Source organism: Stigmatopora nigra, chromosome 5 (assembly GCF_051989575.1).
Source record: "Stigmatopora nigra isolate UIUO_SnigA chromosome 5, RoL_Snig_1.1, whole genome shotgun sequence".
In the NCBI taxonomy this organism is placed as follows: domain Eukaryota; kingdom Metazoa; phylum Chordata; class Actinopteri; order Syngnathiformes; family Syngnathidae; genus Stigmatopora; species Stigmatopora nigra.
In genome coordinates, this window is record NC_135512.1 from 15,408,353 (window position 1) to 15,428,119 (window position 19,767).

The 19,767-nt window shown below is 43.1% G+C and overlaps 1 protein-coding gene across 2 annotated transcripts in view; it reads right to left on the reverse strand.

The window, feature by feature from the left end:
• Positions 1 to 2,253: 2,253 nt before the first annotated feature.
• The window catches only part of LOC144196746 (PH domain leucine-rich repeat-containing protein phosphatase 1-like), a 29,017-nt gene continuing 11,503 nt past the window's right edge, over positions 2,254 to 19,767 (reverse strand). For both annotated transcript variants that reach the window (XM_077717169.1, XM_077717168.1), the window contains 12 exons: positions 18,524 to 18,751; positions 15,890 to 16,092; positions 15,408 to 15,468; positions 15,222 to 15,317; positions 9,450 to 9,605; positions 9,170 to 9,370; positions 7,702 to 7,864; positions 6,464 to 6,594; positions 4,932 to 5,048; positions 4,615 to 4,809; positions 4,296 to 4,533; positions 2,254 to 3,947 (listed from right to left, as the gene is read on the reverse strand). In XM_077717169.1, the coding sequence (XP_077573295.1) occupies positions 2,826 to 3,947; positions 4,296 to 4,533; positions 4,615 to 4,809; positions 4,932 to 5,048; positions 6,464 to 6,594; positions 7,702 to 7,864; positions 9,170 to 9,370; positions 9,450 to 9,605; positions 15,222 to 15,317; positions 15,408 to 15,468; positions 15,890 to 16,092; positions 18,524 to 18,751 (2,911 nt within the window). In that variant the 3' untranslated portion in view covers positions 2,254 to 2,825. The remainder of the gene's footprint in view (positions 3,948 to 4,295; positions 4,534 to 4,614; positions 4,810 to 4,931; positions 5,049 to 6,463; positions 6,595 to 7,701; positions 7,865 to 9,169; positions 9,371 to 9,449; positions 9,606 to 15,221; positions 15,318 to 15,407; positions 15,469 to 15,889; positions 16,093 to 18,523; positions 18,752 to 19,767) is intronic.

Below are 19,767 nucleotides of genomic sequence, written 5' to 3' on the forward strand. Positions count from 1 at the left end.
TTATAGTATGTGTACAAAGTTTTTTTGGAGGCATTTCAGCTCCAGGTTAGGTCTGTCATTGGATTCCCCTATCAGCCATGATTTTTATGTCAGACGATTGACCACTTAAATAGGGTACACATTGAGTCAGCCCACCAGACAGAAGAAATTCAGCAACCAGTTCACATAGCAAATTGATTGACTTTGCAGAACAATAGAAGGAACATGCGGTTATGTAATGCGAACACCAGTTTTCTAGACATTCAAAAGGCAAAATATACCTGCAAATTTTGTTCTTTTGGCTATTCATGTTATTTGGTTACATTTTGATCGTAGTAATGTTAGCATTTAGTTAAAAACATTGTTAGAACTTTATTTCATCCTGTAGGAGGAAAGTTTCTTGGTTGCAGTAACTAAACAGACACAAAACATTGTAGATTGTAGTAAAAAAAAAAAGACAGAGAAGCAGCAAAAACACAAAACAAGCAAGAGCGCACAGAGCTACCACTACCGGCTGCCACTTGAGCAGCACCATCTTGGTTGCAGTAGCAAAAATGGATACAGACACAAGAAAAGACGTTGTAGAGTTGGATAAAACTGGAACCACACAGGATGTCTTCCACAAGATGGGGAACTTCTGCAGACTGTGATCGCGGTTGCAAATACGCAGAGTCACTCTTCCAAGCTTATCCACACAGTCCCTCAGTAGTATGTAGCTGAAAAATCAACATTAAAAGAGTACAACTCCTCGCCTCCGTTTCCGGCCTGGTAAGCGCCGACAGCTCTTCCATCTTTTTGGGGAGGGATCTCACTTTCCCCATAATAATAGATGGGATGGTTGGTCTAAAGCGTTGCTTCTTTTCCCAGCACTTTCGTCCAGTTCCGGATTTGCAGCAGCATTAAGCTGTTGCAACTTCTGCTGCGTATTGTTCACAGCTAATGCCATGTGTATGACAGCGTAGGCATGCCTGAATGCTTCCAAAAAAGAAGTAGCAGAAAGAAGCCAGGAAAACAGAACAAAGAAAGTAGTAAAAACAAAGACAAAAGTATAATAAACTACAAAGTATAATAAGGAATACATTAAGAAATATTAAAATGTAATAAAAAAGATAGAAAGGCTGTATAACACAAAAAACAAATAAGAGTGAACATAGCTACTGCATCGGCTGCCGCCTGTTGCCGCCATCTTGGGGGGGAAAGTATTGTGTACAGCACGCGGGGGAGACAAAGTTGGAAACCTTCACGTGGTGTCTCCTGAGAGGCCGCTCGCCGCGGCCTGCGAATTCCAACAAATACCACTCAGAGCTGCCAACAAGGAGCGTGGCACCCTACGTTTTTCATCCAGCCGGAGATATTTGACTGCCCCTCACCTCCGACTACCCCCCGGATGAACTAATCCGCGTTCCAGTGGCAGCTCTAGCGCTGTCTGAGGGTAATCCTCAGGCACTCGTAGTGACTCAACAACAACAACAACAGCACGCGTTGGGAACCTTTTTGAAAGACAGACCCATAAACATTTCCTTTTTTTAAATGTTTTCTTTGAGAGCCATACTAACAATTAAGAAGCTAAAACAAATGTAATTTTTTTGTCATTTTACCACTTTTAAAGTACAAAAAGTCTGAATTTTGACAACGTTACACTGCTGCTAATCAATGATTATCAATGAGTTCAACGAGTATCAAAGAGATCATCTTACTTCCGCATTTGATTCAACTGCACTGTAAGCCGGGTGAATTCGGTAACACGAGTGCATTGTGAATCATCCGAGTTACAAGTTCTGATGAATGATTTGTCTTGTGCGACATCAGCGTGGGGCTGGCTTTTGTAAAAGAAGGTAGACTATTGCCATCTGACGGACAAAGGCAGGTTTTTAGGTCTCATTTTATACATGATGGCTGCGGAGGGGAGTTTTTCACCGGGATTCGCGTATGATGCGCACTCGAACTTTGCTTCAATTTTTGGTACAAAATGTTATACTCAAATAGATACGGTAGTTATTTTCATTCTGCTCTTTTTTTCAATAGTTTGCAGAAACACAATATTTCAATTAATGTAAAAACATGATAGGTTTGATTTAAATTGTTACATTATTATTATTATTTTTTTATATCAATTTTGCACCAATCGCCTTCACCCTGGAAAATTTTCAGGAATGAGACAACGGTACTCATGAAATGGTGTTGACAGAGCTGTGAAATTTCAATTCAATATTTGAGACTTGCTTGTGTAAGTCTATTTTAATAAACATGATTTGTTTAAAAAAAACATTCAACAGCCGTCTGAAAAGTTTATTTAGCAAATGTGACTTTTTTGTGCAGTTCAAATGCATTTAATCTAGTAATCACATTCAAAGGGCTTGTCAGAGCAGTGGGATACTCATGTTCATCACTCCAGCACTCATCAGAGAACACAAACAGGGAAAACAGACTTTTGAAATAGTTGTTTCTCTCAGAGAACATTAGCACATATTGGTGACTAGGTCACTTAAAGTATGAAACTCCAAGGATGTAACGTTTGACTAACTGACAGCTGAAAGATCAAGCGCCATAAAGCCTGGAAATATGAGTCTGCAAAAGTCATCTGCATTGTCCTTATTTTAACGTAAATTCAACTTCTAAAGAAATGCTTCCACAGTGTTTCTTTAAGTTCGCGAATCTGCCGAAAAACCGTTGTACTGATGGCATTTCATTTTGCTTGGCAGAAAATTAACAATAGGAAAGAGGAAATACATTTTTAAACAGTTTCCGATCTATACAAATCTGAATACTGTAAAGAAGCAGTGCAAAAGAAGGCAGCAACTACAATGCTATATGGAAAGAGACCCCCTTTGGTAGAAGGATAAAGGTTAGAGGGGTGTGATGAAATAGTCTGTGGGTTTCTGGTAGTTGGACGTTTGCTGGCTCAGAGTCTCCATTTGTTGTTGCTGAATGATCTGCCGGACTTCCTCTTCCAGCTCTGGTGGAATGATAAGCTGGTCTTCTGGGTCAGGCTGAGCAGGAGCGTTGAAGTAGCCCCCATGCTTCTTGAGCGGGGTGTCAGCCGCCTCTTCGATTAGGTCCTGGGTCCTGCCTTGGCATGCTACAGAACCATTGGCTTTAGCCCGTCGGCTCAGAGAGTTCCATCGGATATCCCCACCGAGGGAGGGCGATGATGGTGTGATGGCAGGAGGGTTTAAGTTGGGGGTAGGCAAAGGGTCAACACTCACAATGACGGAATGAGGGGCATTTGTGCCGGAGTGCAAATGAGAGGGCGTTTGCAGTTCCAGACCTTGAAGGCTGTGGACGTCAGCCTCGACCTCCACGAGACTGCCATTAGAAAAGACCCCCGGCACGGGCTCCTCATCCTCGCTGTCTAGCCCATTGTCGGACAGCGCTCCGGAGAACTGCCTCTGGAAGTTTCCACGAGTGATCCGGTGCACGGGAGCCCGTGCCGCCAGGCTGTTCTGGCCGGACGCCGGTTCGGTTTGGGGCAGCGGCTCTTCCGACGACGCCGTCGAACCCACCTCGCTGCTCATTTCTGAAGTGCTAAACTCACTACTCAGGTCACTGAAGGTTCCCGACCAGGCCGGTTGCAATGATAAGTCTCCACCTGGTAGGTAGGGGTGAGCTTGCGTGTGTGCCCCCAAACTCAAACTGGGAGGCGGTGGCAGCAGTTCACAAAAGCAGCAGCAGTCCTCCGTGATACTGAGCTGGACGACGACAGAGCTCAGGCTGTCGGAACAGCCGTAGCTTTGAGCTAGAGTTACGAGTTTCTTGGCGGCGGCCAGCGGGTCAGGAACATTCCTGACGGCTTCCACCGCTTCTCCGGGAGATAACGTCTCCCACAAGCCTCGGCTGCCAAGGAGAAAGAACTCATCTTGTGGGGTGAGCGTCACCGTGGAGACGTGTGGCCGTGGGATCACAGACGGGCACAGGAAAGAATATCCCATAATTCTGGTGGAGTCAGTTACACCGCTGACTCTGTTGTCCTAGAGAAAGAGGAAGCTTCAAGTTACTTTACAAATGGAATCTAGATTTAGATCGTTTCTATTTATTATCCGATGATTCAAAACTCTAAAAGCTCTTAGACAACTCTAAATACTTGAATTCATTGGTCCTTGCATTTTGTACCGGAGAGAATATCGCATTTTGACATTTCCCGCATCCTGGACAGCACTGAACAGCGTTAACATAAAAGATCATTAATATTCTACGCATTCTTTCTTCTTGGCTTCCTATATGGTCTGGTGCTGGACTTCAACTGAATGGGGAAATTGCTAGATTTTTTTAGTCCCACTATCACAGCCAGTAACACTTTAAACGTGCTTCATTTTTACCTCTGTGATGATGGCATTATGTTGCCGGACCCTGAGGCACTCCATCTCTTCTTTGACAGTGTGGACAGTGGAGAGTTGCATCGCTTTACCATTTCGGCACAAAACAGCTTGGCATCTGCCTACATTGGCAGACTTTAGGGTGAAGCAGCCTCCCTGTTCACCAGGAGGCATGGGGTCATGTTTAATGTGACATAACACTGCTGATCCGCCCCTCTGTTGTCCTGCTGTGCCTAGTTTTCTATTGAAAGTCAAAAGACAAAGTGTAACATCAACTCAGTTTTAATTTTTATTGTTGTTTTTTAGGCAATTACTTGTTTACCGTTGCATGGTCAGGAACGTGTTAGTCATGTAGTCTCCTTGGGTCGGGGCCTTTTGGCGCTCTTCTGCTAAAACATCTCCCATGGTACACTGCATCAGGTACGGCACCTCAACATTTTTGTCACCATCAAAAACCCCATAAAGTGCTTCATTGACCCCACAGAATGTATCCTGCGCCAGAGCCGCCACACACAAACTAAAAGGAACAAGAAAAAAAAAAATAATTGATTTGATATCCAAACGCTTCAATATTTACAATATTTCAACATTTCAAGATCTACATTTTAAGACTGGTCATCAATACAATTAATGGCTTACTTGTCCTTGACGCCAGAGGCCTCTGTGTATCCGTTGCTCCAGACTGCAGGGGCTCCAAGACATTCACTGGCACTGGGAGCAGAGGTGGAGGGATCCAACCTCAAACAGCGAATGTTACTGCAGCAAAAAAGCGCCGACCAGGAGTGATTTAATAAGTTATTGTTAGACTATATCAGTTTTTCCCAATCACTTTTGACCTGGGGCACAGTTTTTGCATTGCAAAAACCTCAAGGCAAATCTGAAAATCAATTTTATACCTGTCACCGATATTTCCTATATGATGTCATTCTCATCTAATTTTTATCAACAGGAATCAAAGAAACACCAAAAGATTTCCGTATTTTCTCGTGTACAAGCCGGATTTGTAACAAAAAACATCATGACTTGCTATACTCTTTTTCACCAGTAGATGTTGGCAAAGTAACATTTACTCTTAGTTGGTTATTTTCTGTTTTGCATTAAGAAAACAACATCACTGGATGAATTAATTCCTTATGATATTGACCCTAATACCTTTTGATTCATACAGTATCTCAAAAACACCACGTGCTATATTTCCTTTCAAAGTAACAGATTTCTTTATAGGACTAGGTGTTAAATATCCCTAATGTTCAGCACATCAATTGACAGAGATTGGAGATAACATCTTACATGGGGTGGGATTTGGCTAGGATCACGCGGTGCCACCTGCACGCCACCTTGTACTCCCCATTAAAACCATGAATATGGATGTGAAAATTGTGACTCAGCGGGCGGCTTATACATGAGAAATTTTAAAACTGAACAGTTTTAAGGCTTATGTATGAGTAAATACAGTATTTCAGTATGTAATTTTTCACACTGACCTAACATTGCCATAGGTTGAACTCCGCGGACCCCGAACTTCCGGTTCACGTGATGTAAAAGTATGTAATGTATCAATTTTATTCTCGTGATTTTGACTTTCTTTCCCAGATTACTTCTATTTCTTAATATTACACAAAAAGCTGTTTTTTTTAACCTTGTAAAATTACAATCTTTCTCTTGGAATATTACAATGTATCATTTCGTGGCCAGTAATTACCTGCGGCACACCTAACCATCGCTCACAGCACAGCGGTTGGCACACACACTTGACTATATTATTTGATACTATTGGTAAGTGATACCTGTAAAATTGTATGATTTGCCCAGATTTTACTTTTTTTTTTTTTAAATAACCCAAGACATTTCCATGTATAATGACATTGGAAACTTCTTAAGGGTATTCAATGATTTGTTTGTCACGCTAACAAATCCAAAACAACAGTCTTTATATTTGACCACCCCTCTCTCACTCTCTCCACTCATTGCCGAGTGTTAAAATGTCATTTTAAATTGAACTATAAAACAATGCCATGTTTTTTTCAGAGGGTTGGAATAAATTAATTTGTTTTTAGTTCATGTCTATGGGAAACGTTGAATTGAGATACGAGTAAATCGACATACGAGCTTAGTCCCTGAACACATTAAGCTTGTATCACAAGGTACAACTGCATTGGGAATATTCTTACTTGAGAAGTTCCAAGCTCTTGTGGTCGAGGTTGAGGCGAGGATTTCCAGTGAGATCCAGCTCTTGAAGTGTTGGGGGTAGTGATTCTGGCAGCGTAATCTCAGTCAATTCATTGCAGCTCAAGTCGACACACTTAACAGGGAGACCAAAGACATTGTTGGGTTTAACAAAGTGGATACTTAGGAAAAATAAAATGAGGCTTGTCTAGAGGGATTAAAATACCCTCTGCTGTAATGCAATTCACCTTAAAGCCTTTTCACGCTAAGTGCACCATTTTAAGAGTGCTTAGCTGAGCACGAATGCATTTCCGTTTTAGTTTTGCCCCTCAAGAAATGTGTCGTTTCTCATTTTAAGGAGGAAGAGATGATAGCAGCCTTAGTAATTTTGCCAGGAATATTAAGAGTTCAAGGTCATTAATGGACTGAAGTTCGACCCTAAACGCTTGGATATATGCTCTAGGCCAGCGGTTGGGAACCTATTTGATGGAGAGAGCCAAAAACAATTCATGTTCACAAATATTATTCCTTGAGAGGCATACTTGGAATTTACACGTAGAAATACATGGACATTTGTTAATTTTTATTTATTAGAACACTTTTAAAGGACACCATTTTTACGCTGTTCCTATTCGATGAGTATAAAGATTGCAGCCAGAAGTGACTAATGAAAAAAACATGATTAAAAAGGCACCTGAGGTAGTTAAATAAATCAAACTCAAACTCCAACCAATAGACATGAATCAAATGATCATCCCATCAAAAAGGTGTGTAGAAGCTTACACACCCACCCACCGAAAAACCCAACCACCCAAACCCGTCGTCATTCCCAGTGGAAGTTTCAACTGTGGTCCGAGCTTTCAGGAAGGCAGAAATTACTCACTCGATTGATGACGACTTTGGTGAGATGCACCTCTTCAACATGAGTTACTTTGCTATTGCTGTTTCACAAAAACACTTTTAACCTCTGAAAAAATAAAATAAACTGTTGTTTCTCCATGTTGGGAGTGAATGGAGTTGTCAGAAAGCTGAATTGTAATCTGTTAATAAAGTTTGGCTGAACTATCTGACTGTTTTGTTGACATTCCCTTTAGCGCAGTACCGACTAGTAGTTGCGCCTTTATACGCAATGCGTCTGGTGTGTGTGTCAAATACAGAAATAGCACTCGTTACTGACACTGCGCCTATAAATGCTATGTGCTGCGCCATGTAGTCCCGAAAATACGGTATACTGATTGTGCACCTTAATCTCCGGGAGCTGGAGAACTTGGGGAAAGCAATTGATGCAATTGGAATGCATAGAGATTGTTTGCAGACACCGGCAGTTCAAGATGGTTGTGGGAACAGTCCTCAGTCTATTGCCACTCAGGTCTAGCTCCTCCAGATGCTCCAGTTGGGCCAGTTTACTACCAGAGGACAGAGCAAATTATATAGATATTACAAACCTAAACAGTACATAAAAACACCAGTTCACCTTAAGACCTATATGACCAGTAAACAGGAAGCAGCTAATAAAAGGAACGTATCCAAAATGTAGAGTCCTGTGACTTACAGCTAACGTTTGCCATTGACAATTGTCAATATTAAATTCACCAAAACCGGGAGAACTGGCTGTGCATGCAATGATTGAACATGTTCGTTCCCCCTACCAAACAGAATGGATTTGACGTCAAGCACCATCACTGGCAGCTGTAGCCAGTTATAAAATTTGATTGGCCAATAAATGAATAATAAATCAAATGTACTGGCTTTTAAAGGTAAAAAAAATTCTTTGCATACAACAATTTGACAGGAAATACACCACGAGCTGCTGCGTTGAGTCTGCATCGGCACTACAAAAACAACTCAGTCCAAAGTTTACCACTTGCAAATGTTTGCCGGACGGAGGAAATCACGACAACGCGCAATTTGAGATGCAATTAGGCGATAATGTGAGTTCTGCAGAAGTATGAAGGTGGCACTTCCCACCGTGACTACCACTTATGATTAAACGATGGCTTAGTGAAACCTTTATTTTTTGTTGTTTTATCACATGTTTCTAAAAATGGAAAGTATGGACTGATTCTGTGATCCACATTGACAACAGACTGTATTTTGCAAGGAAACTACAATTTTTATTTTGTATCAGTAGTATAGTGGATGAGTCGTTAGTGCATCGGCCTCACAGTTCTGAGCTTGAGGGTTCAATCCCAATTTCAAGTGCTGGAGCAGGCAGTGTAAACCATGCATTGATTGCCAACTAATCACAGGGCATAAGGAGACAGATAATGCTCATTCACCTAAGGGTAATTTTATAGTGTTTAACCAGCCTACCATGCATGTTTTTGGGATGTGGGAAGAACCCAGATTAACCAGAAAAAAATCCATATGGAGAGAACATGCAAACTCCACACAGGAAGGCTGGATCCCACCAGAGATTGAACCTTCGATTTCAAAATTGTGATGTTGCCGTGCTAACCATTCTTCATCGTGTCATCCACAATCCACATTTAAAAACTATGAAAACCTGAAGAAGTCAAAGCATCTGATGATGAAAAAAAGCTAGATAAACCTTATCAATTTAAATTGACTTTATTCAGAAGGTACAAAAAGACCCATATAAAATATAATTATTTACACAAAACCATGATCATGATGGCATCCCTAAAAATCCAACAATAATTTCTACAGTCCAGACTACTTTTTAATTTCATGCAATGATGTTTCTTTACCTGGCAATAAAGGTCTCCAGCTGGTTGTAAGCTATATGAAGAACTCTGAGGCAGCCGTGTCCAGCCAGATGTGGAACACATTTGTCAGTCAAACAGTTGTTGGTCACATAGAGCTCTTCCAGGTTACTTGATTTGTCCTCCGATGAGCTTGGAACAGGAAGGATCTTCAACTTATTAGCCGACACATTAAGATACCGCAAGCTGCAACGAGATTCATAAAATTTAAAGTTTCAATAGCAGTGTGATAGTGAGAAAGAGTGAGGTGGCTATTGTAATGTACTTCTGGGCTTTGATAAAGAGGTCACTTGGAAGCTCCATTAGAAAATTGTGCTGAAGTTCCAAGAATTCTAGCTGTGATATTTCCAGGCTCTCACTCAGCTGATTCAGAGAATTCCACCCAACCAGCAGTTTTCTCAGGCATTTACTGGATAGCAACCTATAACACACAAACAAATCTGTCTTGTTTTGTACTATCATAAAGTAAACAACCTTGACCTTACCATCAATAGATTTTTAGTCGAGCTAAACAATGCCACTTTTTTAATGTTAAAGATGAAACTTCAAATGATATGTATAAGCGTTATAAATTTTACTTTAACTTACTTGAGCATAATTTATTATTGACATGCCGCATTGTTGTGGAGAGGTTCTCTCGGGTGACTTTTGGTGCGGGCAGGCACAGGCTCAATTCCCGCTGGTGGCGATATGATTGTGAGTGCGCATGGTCGTTTGTCTGTGTGTGCCCCACGGCTGACTGGGGACCAGTCTAGGGTGTTGTCTGCGTTTCGCCCGAAGTCAGCTGACTTAGGCTCCAGCAACCCCTGCATCCTTTGAGGATGCACGGTATGGAAGATGAATGAATACTCCACACACTGTTCCAAGATGGCTGCAAACGATCTCACTGCTGCTAGTTTTGCTAACCCCAATCCCACTGCTGACTTTCAGTTTCTCCCTGTGGTATGGCAAAACAACTAATCGATAAAGATAGATAAATAAGCAGCCTCTCGTGTAGTTGCTTGTATCTCAAATTTGTCTCGTATCTCAAAGCAAATATTTGGTTGGATTTTCCTCGTATCTCAAATTTCTCATGTTGGGGCACTTGTATGTCAAGGCATTACTATAATATTATTGTTTATTAATTTTATTTAAATAGTGAATATATAGTGGCATCTCTACATACGAAACAAATTGGTTACAGTTATAGTAACTTGAATTTTTCGTGAGCAGAGGCAAATTTTATATTGAATTAGCATCATTTGTTCCACAATCTTTAATACAACCCACTACAAAACTCTTATTAATATTACAATATTAAATATAACATGAGAAAGCCTTAATAAGCCATTAATATGAAACCAAAACACCTAACATAAACTTTCTCGCTTTCTTTTTCTCAAGAAATTGTAAAAGTATTTTTTTCAGAACAGTAATGCCTTACAACTACGATGGCTTTTCCAAAAGTAATAATTTATATTTTCCATCTCGATATTAAAGGGGATTGCATTTTCATTTTTCAGTTAATTTCTTTTCTCATCTGCTTAATTGACGGTGTTTAGATTCTCTGAAAGTAACCCCTGAATTTGTCATAACAGAGATGCGACTTTGAATTCTTATGTACAAAAAAATAACCGATGGACTTTTACCGTTGCCTGTGGAACATTTATAAAGCCAGTGCAGTGGATTACAGCGCAACTAGTAGATGGGTTTGTCGATTTCAGACTGGCGAAAGAAATGAAAATGATCAATCGTACACTGGGCGCCTATGCGATACCACCACTCCAGTAAACTCTGCGCCTGGACTAACTCGTATGCGCTGATCAGCAGAAATCTTAATTAAATGCCTGTGGAGTGTAATGTGGATGTTATTGTACTGATGTCATCCTAAGAATACAGCGAGTTTAGGGACCAAAAGGGCCATGGATTGGATGTCTGTCAGGAATTGTTGAATTGGTACAGAGAAAAAGATGTTGGAATCTTCGGTTAAACAGTTGACGGAATGTCACCATTCACGGGGCCCAGCCCAGAAAAAGGTGGTTCAAGATGCCGATATACCTTGATCAGCATGGATAAGTTGGTTGAGGTACAGTTTTGGTGTGTGCATGGGAATCCAGAGCGCATTCCGTCACTCACAGATCAACGGACCTATCTTCTATCTCTCCTAACTGCATCGGCTTTGTAAACGTTCAACAGGCGCCTGAGAATGTTGATCGGTTCCGTGCAATGCAGCATTTCAAGAAAATATTGCAGTAAAGCATTAAACTTGTAATGCATTAAACAATTATAGCCATTTCCATTTCCTGGTGGGTTTTATGTAAAGTATGTCTATCAAATTGCATTGTATTGATTCACTTCCCTTGCATCACGGTAAACCATGTTGGTTCATTTGACCTATTCTATTATCTAGTGTTTTTTTTAATCAGCCTACCATGCATATCTTTGGAATATGGGAGGAAACCTGAGTACCCCAGAAAACACATGCAGACCCAGGGAGTACATGCAAACACCACATAGGTGGATCGACCCGGATTTGAACCCAGGGGCCAGGGTGGGCAAACTATTCCACAAAAAGCTGCAGTGGGTGCAGGTTTTCATTCCAACCCATAAAGAGGCCAGCTTTTCATCAATCAGGTGTCCTTCAAGTGCAATCAGTTGATTGCAGTAAGGTGCTCCTTTGTTTTCCGCAGAAATCTCATTGGTTAAAGTGCCTTTGCTGGATCGGTTTGTACAAAAACCTGCACCCTGAGCAGCCCTCGAGGACCAGTTTGCCCTCCCCTGCCTTAGTAGAAATCGAATCAGGGGATTAAAGGGAAGTAATATTGATTAACTAGTATAAACATTAAAAAGTGTCATCACAATAAAGTATGCTATGAGAAAGTTGAGGCTGTTTTTTTTAGCAGAGGGGCTCGATTAATGAAAGACAGCCGTGGACAACTGCACCTACCAGATGTCACAAGGGCAACGTGGAATGGGTTACAAGGAGCCATAGAGTAGATGAGATCAGCCACCAGGACCAGACTTCACGGTGGCTGACTGCAGACTTAAGTCTTCGAATATGTCTGGGAAGGGCCAGGAACCTAATGAACTGCTGATCAATCGGAGGAAGATTCTCTCTTTTTCTATAGTAGGTATATAAAAGACTGTACAGTTCATAGAGTCTGTTAATCTACACATCTATGCTTAAAATAATGGTAGTAGAGACCTGTGACCGAACGATTCGCCGACGGACGTCTCGCCGACGGACGTCTCGCCGACGGACGTCTCGCCGACGGACGTCTCGCCGACGGACGTCTCGCCGACGGACGTCTCGCCGACGGACGTCTCGCCGACGGACGTCTCGCCGACGGACGTCTCGCCGACGGACGTCTCGCCGACGGACGTCTCGCCGACGGACGTCTCGCCGACGGACGTCTCGCCGACGGACGTCTCGCCGACGGACGTCTCGCCGACGGACGTCTCGCCGACGGACGTCTCGCCGACGGACGTCTCGCCGACGGACGTCTCGCCGACGGACGTCTCGCCGACGGACGTCTCGCCGACGGACGTCTCGCCGACGGACGTCTCGCCGACGGACGTCTCGCCGACGGACGTCTCGCCGACGGACGTCTCGCCGACGGACGTCTCGCCGACGGACGTCTCGCCGACGGACGTCTCGCCGACGGACGTCTCGCCGACGGACGTCTCGCCGACGGACGTCTCGCCGACGGACGTCTCGCCGACGGACGTCTCGCCGACGGACGTCTCGCCGACGGACGTCTCGCCGACGGACGTCTCGCCGACGGACGTCTCGCCGACGGACGTCTCGCCGACGGACGTCTCGCCGACGGACGTCTCGCCGACGGACGTCTCGCCGACGGACGTCTCGCCGACGGACGTCTCGCCGACGGACGTCTCGCCGACGGACGTCTCGCCGACGGACGTCTCGCCGACGGACGTCTCGCCGACGGACGTCTCGCCGACGGACGTCTCGCCGACGGACGTCTCGCCGACGGACGTCTCGCCGACGGACGTCTCGCCGACGGACGTCTCGCCGACGGACGTCTCGCCGACGGACGTCTCGCCGACGGACGTCTCGCCGACGGACGTCTCGCCGACGGACGTCTCGCCGACGGACGTCTCGCCGACGGACGTCTCGCCGACGGACGTCTCGCCGACGGACGTCTCGCCGACGGACGTCTCGCCGACGGACGTCTCGCCGACGGACGTCTCGCCGACGGACGTCTCGCCGACGGACGTCTCGCCGACGGACGTCTCGCCGACGGACGTCTCGCCGACGGACGTCTCGCCGACGGACGTCTCGCCGACGGACGTCTCGCCGACGGACGTCTCGCCGACGGACGTCTCGCCGACGGACGTCTCGCCGACGGACGTCTCGCCGACGGACGTCTCGCCGACGGACGTCTCGCCGACGGACGTCTCGCCGACGGACGTCTCGCCGACGGACGTCTCGCCGACGGACGTCTCGCCGACGGACGTCTCGCCGACGGACGTCTCGCCGACGGACGTCTCGCCGACGGACGTCTCGCCGACGGACGTCTCGCCGACGGACGTCTCGCCGACGGACGTCTCGCCGACGGACGTCTCGCCGACGGACGTCTCGCCGACGGACGTCTCGCCGACGGACGTCTCGCCGACGGACGTCTCGCCGACGGACGTCTCGCCGACGGACGTCTCGCCGACGGACAGTTCGCCAAACGGACGTTTCGCCAAAACGGGATTCATGTGCTCGCTCCGGCCCCGGATCGTGTGTTTTTCAACCTCGGCACAAAAAACAACACAATTAGAAACATCCCCACTTTTATTTGTTTGATAAAATAATAAATTAAACACTAATTTTTTCGGCGAAACGTCCATTCGGCGAACTGTCCGTCGGCGAAATGTCTTTCGGCGACTCGTCCGAGTACCGTAGAGACCCATTGAGTTGTATTTAAATATGCTGTCTTATGCAATAGATTGTTTAGACTTGAACGCCTCATTATTTGAATCCTTTTACAAAAACAAACATGCATGGATCCTTGAGTATTGCAGGGTCATTAGGTGGATTAAAACAGGTTCCTTTTCACCTCATAGTTTGAGAGTGGATCACAGAAGCTTGGGCTGACATGTCTGCTAGCACTTTTTGAGCTTTCGCTTATGAGCCTGACGGCGACGTATTTTTACTATGATAATGAGAGAGAAAACTGCGTGTTGTAATCACAGGCAAACTCAACTTTGTTCCCGATACCTTTTTCAAAAATCATGTTAGCATGCCTCCTAGCTTGTTTGCCTGTTACCACATCTTGCATGCTAGTCTATCATGTTTTAGTGTACTTACACGCTCCCTTATGGGGCAGCCAATAATATAGAGTGCCTTTTGCATGTGTTAAATACAGTAATGCCTTGACATACAAGTGCTCCGACATGCGGGGAATTTGAGATACGAGTAAAATTCCGGGTAAATATTTACCTTGAGATACGAGACACATTTTGAGATACGAGCATTCGAGACAGCTAGGAGGTGAGGCCGTGAGAGGCTACTTATGCTGCATCTCCCTCGTGCAAAGATCCCTACGAGCACTAGGCGGAGCGTTTCATTGTTTTTTTTTTGCGTTTGTCAGTGCAGAATTAAGGGAAACAATGGGTCCAAAGCAAGCTGGTGCAATGAAGGTTATTGCGAAAAAAAGGTGATGACAATCGATATTAATCACGAAATAATCAAAAAATCTAATAATGTAAACTGTAATGAGCTGGCACGCCAATACGTATGGAGAAGCAGGGATTATTATTAAACATCGTGGATGGTGAATTATAACCAATAATATGTTTCCCTAATGTAATATCCTGTTGTTTCATTTTTCTATCTATGGGAAACTTTGATTTGAGATACGAGTAAATCGACATACAAGCTCCTTCCCGGAATGCATTAATCTCATATCTCAAAGTGGGACTGTACAGAAATTGTACCCGCAAATGTGGGTAACAATTTTAAATCAGAGTGCTAGATCAACAGTTAACAAAAAACTCGTAACAATAATACATGGACATATTTTTCAATTGTTATATTTGTAATACTCACCATATAGGCAGCTCAGTCACAGAATTATGATTAATGTCCAAAACCTCCAGTCGACTGTTTTCACACACGCAATCAGGGACGGCGTCTAGCTTGTTCCTTTAAAAAAGCAGGGACAGTTTTAAATTTAACTCAAGACAAACACATTTTCAATTTTAATCTAGCACATTTTGTAGCGAGTCTTCATACCAGGACAAATCCAGAAGAGTCAGATTCTCTGGAAAAGGCTGTACCTCCACTTCTTTCAGCTCTAAATCATGAACATAGAATTCATTACTTTTACAATATTTAAAAGTGAATATTCCCACTAGACAAATCTAAAATATTTCCATCACATTTTCCACATTTTGCTTTGTCTTATTTCAAGTTGAAACATTTTTAAAGCCCCTTTATGATTACAGGTGTATTTGACAAAGGTAGGGTTGGATTAAGCTGGACAACCCTCTAACATCTGTGGAAACAGAATACAACTGAGCTGAAAATTGAGCTTGATGGCATAGGCTGTGACAACCAATGAGAAATCTAATTACGTAATGCATGTTTAAAAAATATTTGACACCTTCAATACAGGATGTGTATTTTGGAGGGGGAAAAATCCAAGATACATTAAGTAATTGTGAACTAAAGCTGTGCTATAACAAAAATGTTAATACTTTCTGAATGCACCATACCGTTGCGTGCTGCATGCAGGCTTTTGAGGGTGTGGCCGCAGACTCTAATGTGGGAGAGTCTGTTTCTGTCACAGTGGAGAATCTCCAGTTTACAGAGAGGTCTGACATCCAGCTCCTGTAGACCAGCATCCCTCAAGTCCAACCAGACAATGTGGGCAAGCTGTTTCATATCTCCTACTGTCACACTTTGAAGTCGGTTTAGCCTGTACAATAATGAAAAAATAAACAGTCGGAAATGTACAGATCACTTAACAATTGATCAAATTGATTTTTTGTTGTATTTCTTGTTCGAAAGTCACTACTATTGGAGTAATATGAACCATCGAAAGAATTGAGATATTTTGACAATTTGAAGCAATGTGGCTGCCACAACATCTTAAACCTCTGGTAAGAAAATTCTTATTTCTGTATATAGAAAACACCAGGTTCTCATCAAGATAGACTTATTTCTTCTTTCAAATTGAATGATTAGATTTTTTGCATTTACAAAGACAGCCATATTAGCTTCCTGGTGATATTGACCCTAATAATGTGCTGCTGTTGAGAGAAAATTGGTCAGGAAGGTGAAGATTCAACCAAGAATCACCAAAAAGAAATAATTAGAAGGTGCTGGAACACAGGTGTCAGTGTCCACAGTCAAGCGTGTTTTGCATCTCTATGGACTGAGAGGCTGCCGTGTAAGAAGGAAGCCCTTGCTCCAAAAGTGGCACCTTAAGGCTCAACTGAAGTTTGCTGAAGATCACATGGACAAAGATAAGACCTTCTGGAGGAAAGTTCTGTGGTCAGACGAAACAAAAATCGGGCTGTTTGGACACAATGCCCAGCAAAATGTTTGGAGGAAAAAAGGTGAGGCCCATGGCTACCGTCAAGCACAGTGGTGGTAGTATTTTGCTGTGCAGCTGTTTTGCGGCCAATGGAACTGGTGCTATACAGAGAGTAAATGGGATAATGAAGCAGGGTAATTACCTTCAAATTTGTCAAGATAACCTAAAGTAATCACGCTAAAGATAAGGTCTTGGCTCAGTTGGTTGTTCCAGCAGGATAAAGACCCCAAACACATCAAAAGTGGTGATGGAATGGCTAATTCAGGCTCGAATTAAAGTTTTTGACTGGCCTTTCCAAAGTCCTGACTTAAACCCCATTGAGAACTTGTGGACAATGTTGAAGAAACAAGTCCAAGTCAGAACGCCATCAAATGTAACTGAACTGCACCAATTCTGTCAGGAGGAGTGGTCAAAGATTCAACCCAAAGCCTGTCACAAGCTTGTGGATGGCTACCAAAAGCACCTAATTGAAAATGGCCAAGAGGCATGTTACCAAATATTAGCGCTGCTGTATGTATATTTTTGACCCAGCAGATTTGATAACTTTTTTCTTTTCACCCATATATAGTGGTACCTCGAGGTACGAGCTTGATTCGTTCCGGGACTGAGCTCGTATGTCGATATTCTCGTAACTCAAACGAACGTTTCCCATTGAAATGAACTAAAAACAGATTCATTTGTTCCAACCCTCTGAAAAAACACCAAAAACAAGATATCGTATTGGGAAAAAATGTTTTATTTCTTCTAATTCGCCATCTATATATAGAACTAAAATTAGACAGATTTTGCGGAGGGTAGACAGAGGGACAGAGGGGGCGGGGTGTCGAGTGGGGGAGACTTTTTGCATTGGTGAATCATAATATAACAGACAAATTTAAATGACCTTTGATTATGATGCAGACACAACCAAGAATACGTTTAATCTTACCTTATACTAAACTTAATTCAAATTTTGTTTTACATGTTTAAACATTTGTTCTCCCGGCCAGGTTGGCTGTTTGCCACACCTCCACCCTCACATTCACTATCGATGGGCTGTTTGCTTTTGTATTCCCTTCAAAATATTCCGAAAATGATGCACACAAATGTCCTCACAATAGGATCACGCACGGCCATTTGCCAACGAGAAGTAGTCTTTTATTAGCGATCGCTCCGCCAACAGGAACTAACAGGCTGTAAGTGTGTGTGTGTGGGGGGGGGGATATGTTTATGCACAATGCAATGTTCCGACATTACAAAGAGGGAGTTGCGACCAGAAAAATTACACGAGGGAGTTGCGGGGACAGATAGCCAGTGCCCCTGATGTTCTTATGAGCAGCCAACGAGAAGTAATATCTACTCCTCGTATTAGCGATCGCTCCGTATTTCGCGCTGAGTGACAGAAAAAAAAACATTGAGAAAAACGAACGCTCCGCCCAGTGCTCAGATATCTGTTATACACGAAAGAGAGAAGAAAAAGACAGTGTGATAGTATCATAAACAGCCTCTCAGGTTTAGGACATCTGGCTTTTTCATATCTTGATTTTTTTCTGGTATCTAGAGATAATTATTTGCTCAAAATTGTACTCGTATCTCGAAATGCTCGTATGTCGAGGTGCTTGTATGTCGAGGTACCACTGTAAAGTCATAAAATAACCAAACTTCATAAAGGTTTTTGTGACAAAGAAGTATCTGTTCCAATCTTTATCAGCAAAAATTCAGAGATGTAAAAATAACTGGAAACTCAATACAGCCATGACATTATGTTCTTCACAAGTGTATGTCAACTTCTTAAACCAGTAAATAAATCAAGCCAAGTTCTACAGTTTACCTGAGGTCAATGTGGCTAATGGATAACCACTGTAGTCTTTCCATGTCAAAGACAGAAATATGGTTTCCTGCCAGGCACAGTTTCTTGATGTCTTTCATCTTTTCTAGGACAGGGGGGATGCAAGTGAAACAGTTGAAAGTCAAGCCAAGGTAGATCAATGCCTCCAAGGACCCCAGTGCGGCAGGCAATGAATTGAGGAGGTTTGCGTCTAGATGTAGCGTCTGCAGGCTGCACACATAATGTCGGGGTTAATTGGCAAAAATGAAATTTTTTTTCCTCATTTTCTGTTGACTACATTCATTGGAGTGATCAACTCATTAAACCTCTGCATCGTGTTGATGGAAGTTCTGTCCTCTGTTTTTTTAACAAGGCACCAACAATTAATCAATAAAATCAATGAAAATCAATAATTAAATTTGTTCTTAATTTGTTTATCGATTATTGTCAGAAACTATTTGTGGGTGTACTCACTATGTATAGGGGAAATCAGAGGCATGTCCAATTTATGCTTTCTTTCACTTGTTACAATTTGTCTCCCTTTTTGCTGCGTAATTAGTTCAATACATTCAACACGTACTGGGAAAAAGGGTGCATGTAGAATTCAGTTTACAGCGGAAACAGAAAGCTTGCAAGTTATAGTAAATACGTATGTCATATATATGAGCATCATCTTGAGGCAGTCCGGTGGTAGAGTGGTAAGCGCATCGGCTTCGCAGTTCTCAGAATGAGGGTTCTTCCTGGGCGTGTGTTTTCGCCAGGTACTCTGGTTTCCTCTCACATCCCAAAAATTGCATACTAGACTAGTTGAACTTTAAATAGTTTGTCACGTCAGTGAATGGTAGTCTGTGTCCTTGTGCCCTACGATTGGATGGTCACAAAATCATGGTGTCCCCGCCTGGTACACGTAGTTGCTGGGGGTAGGCTGCAGAACCTCCCATGACCCTCGTGAGGATAAGCGGTACGGAAAAGGAATGCATGAATGTGCATTATTTAGCATTCTTTTTGGGAGCCCGTTTGTTCGTTATCTGCCAATTTGTGTACTCACACATATATTGAGGACAGAATAGGCAGTATGCACCTAATGTCCAATTAATTGTTTAATCAATCCCTGATTAGTCGATAAGGTAAATTATCGTTAATTGCATCTATACTTTGTGGAGTGCCCAATACATGCAATGTTAAGAAAACAGATAAAAATCTGAAATTGTTTTAGTCAATGCAACCACAATATAGACTAGTAAAGC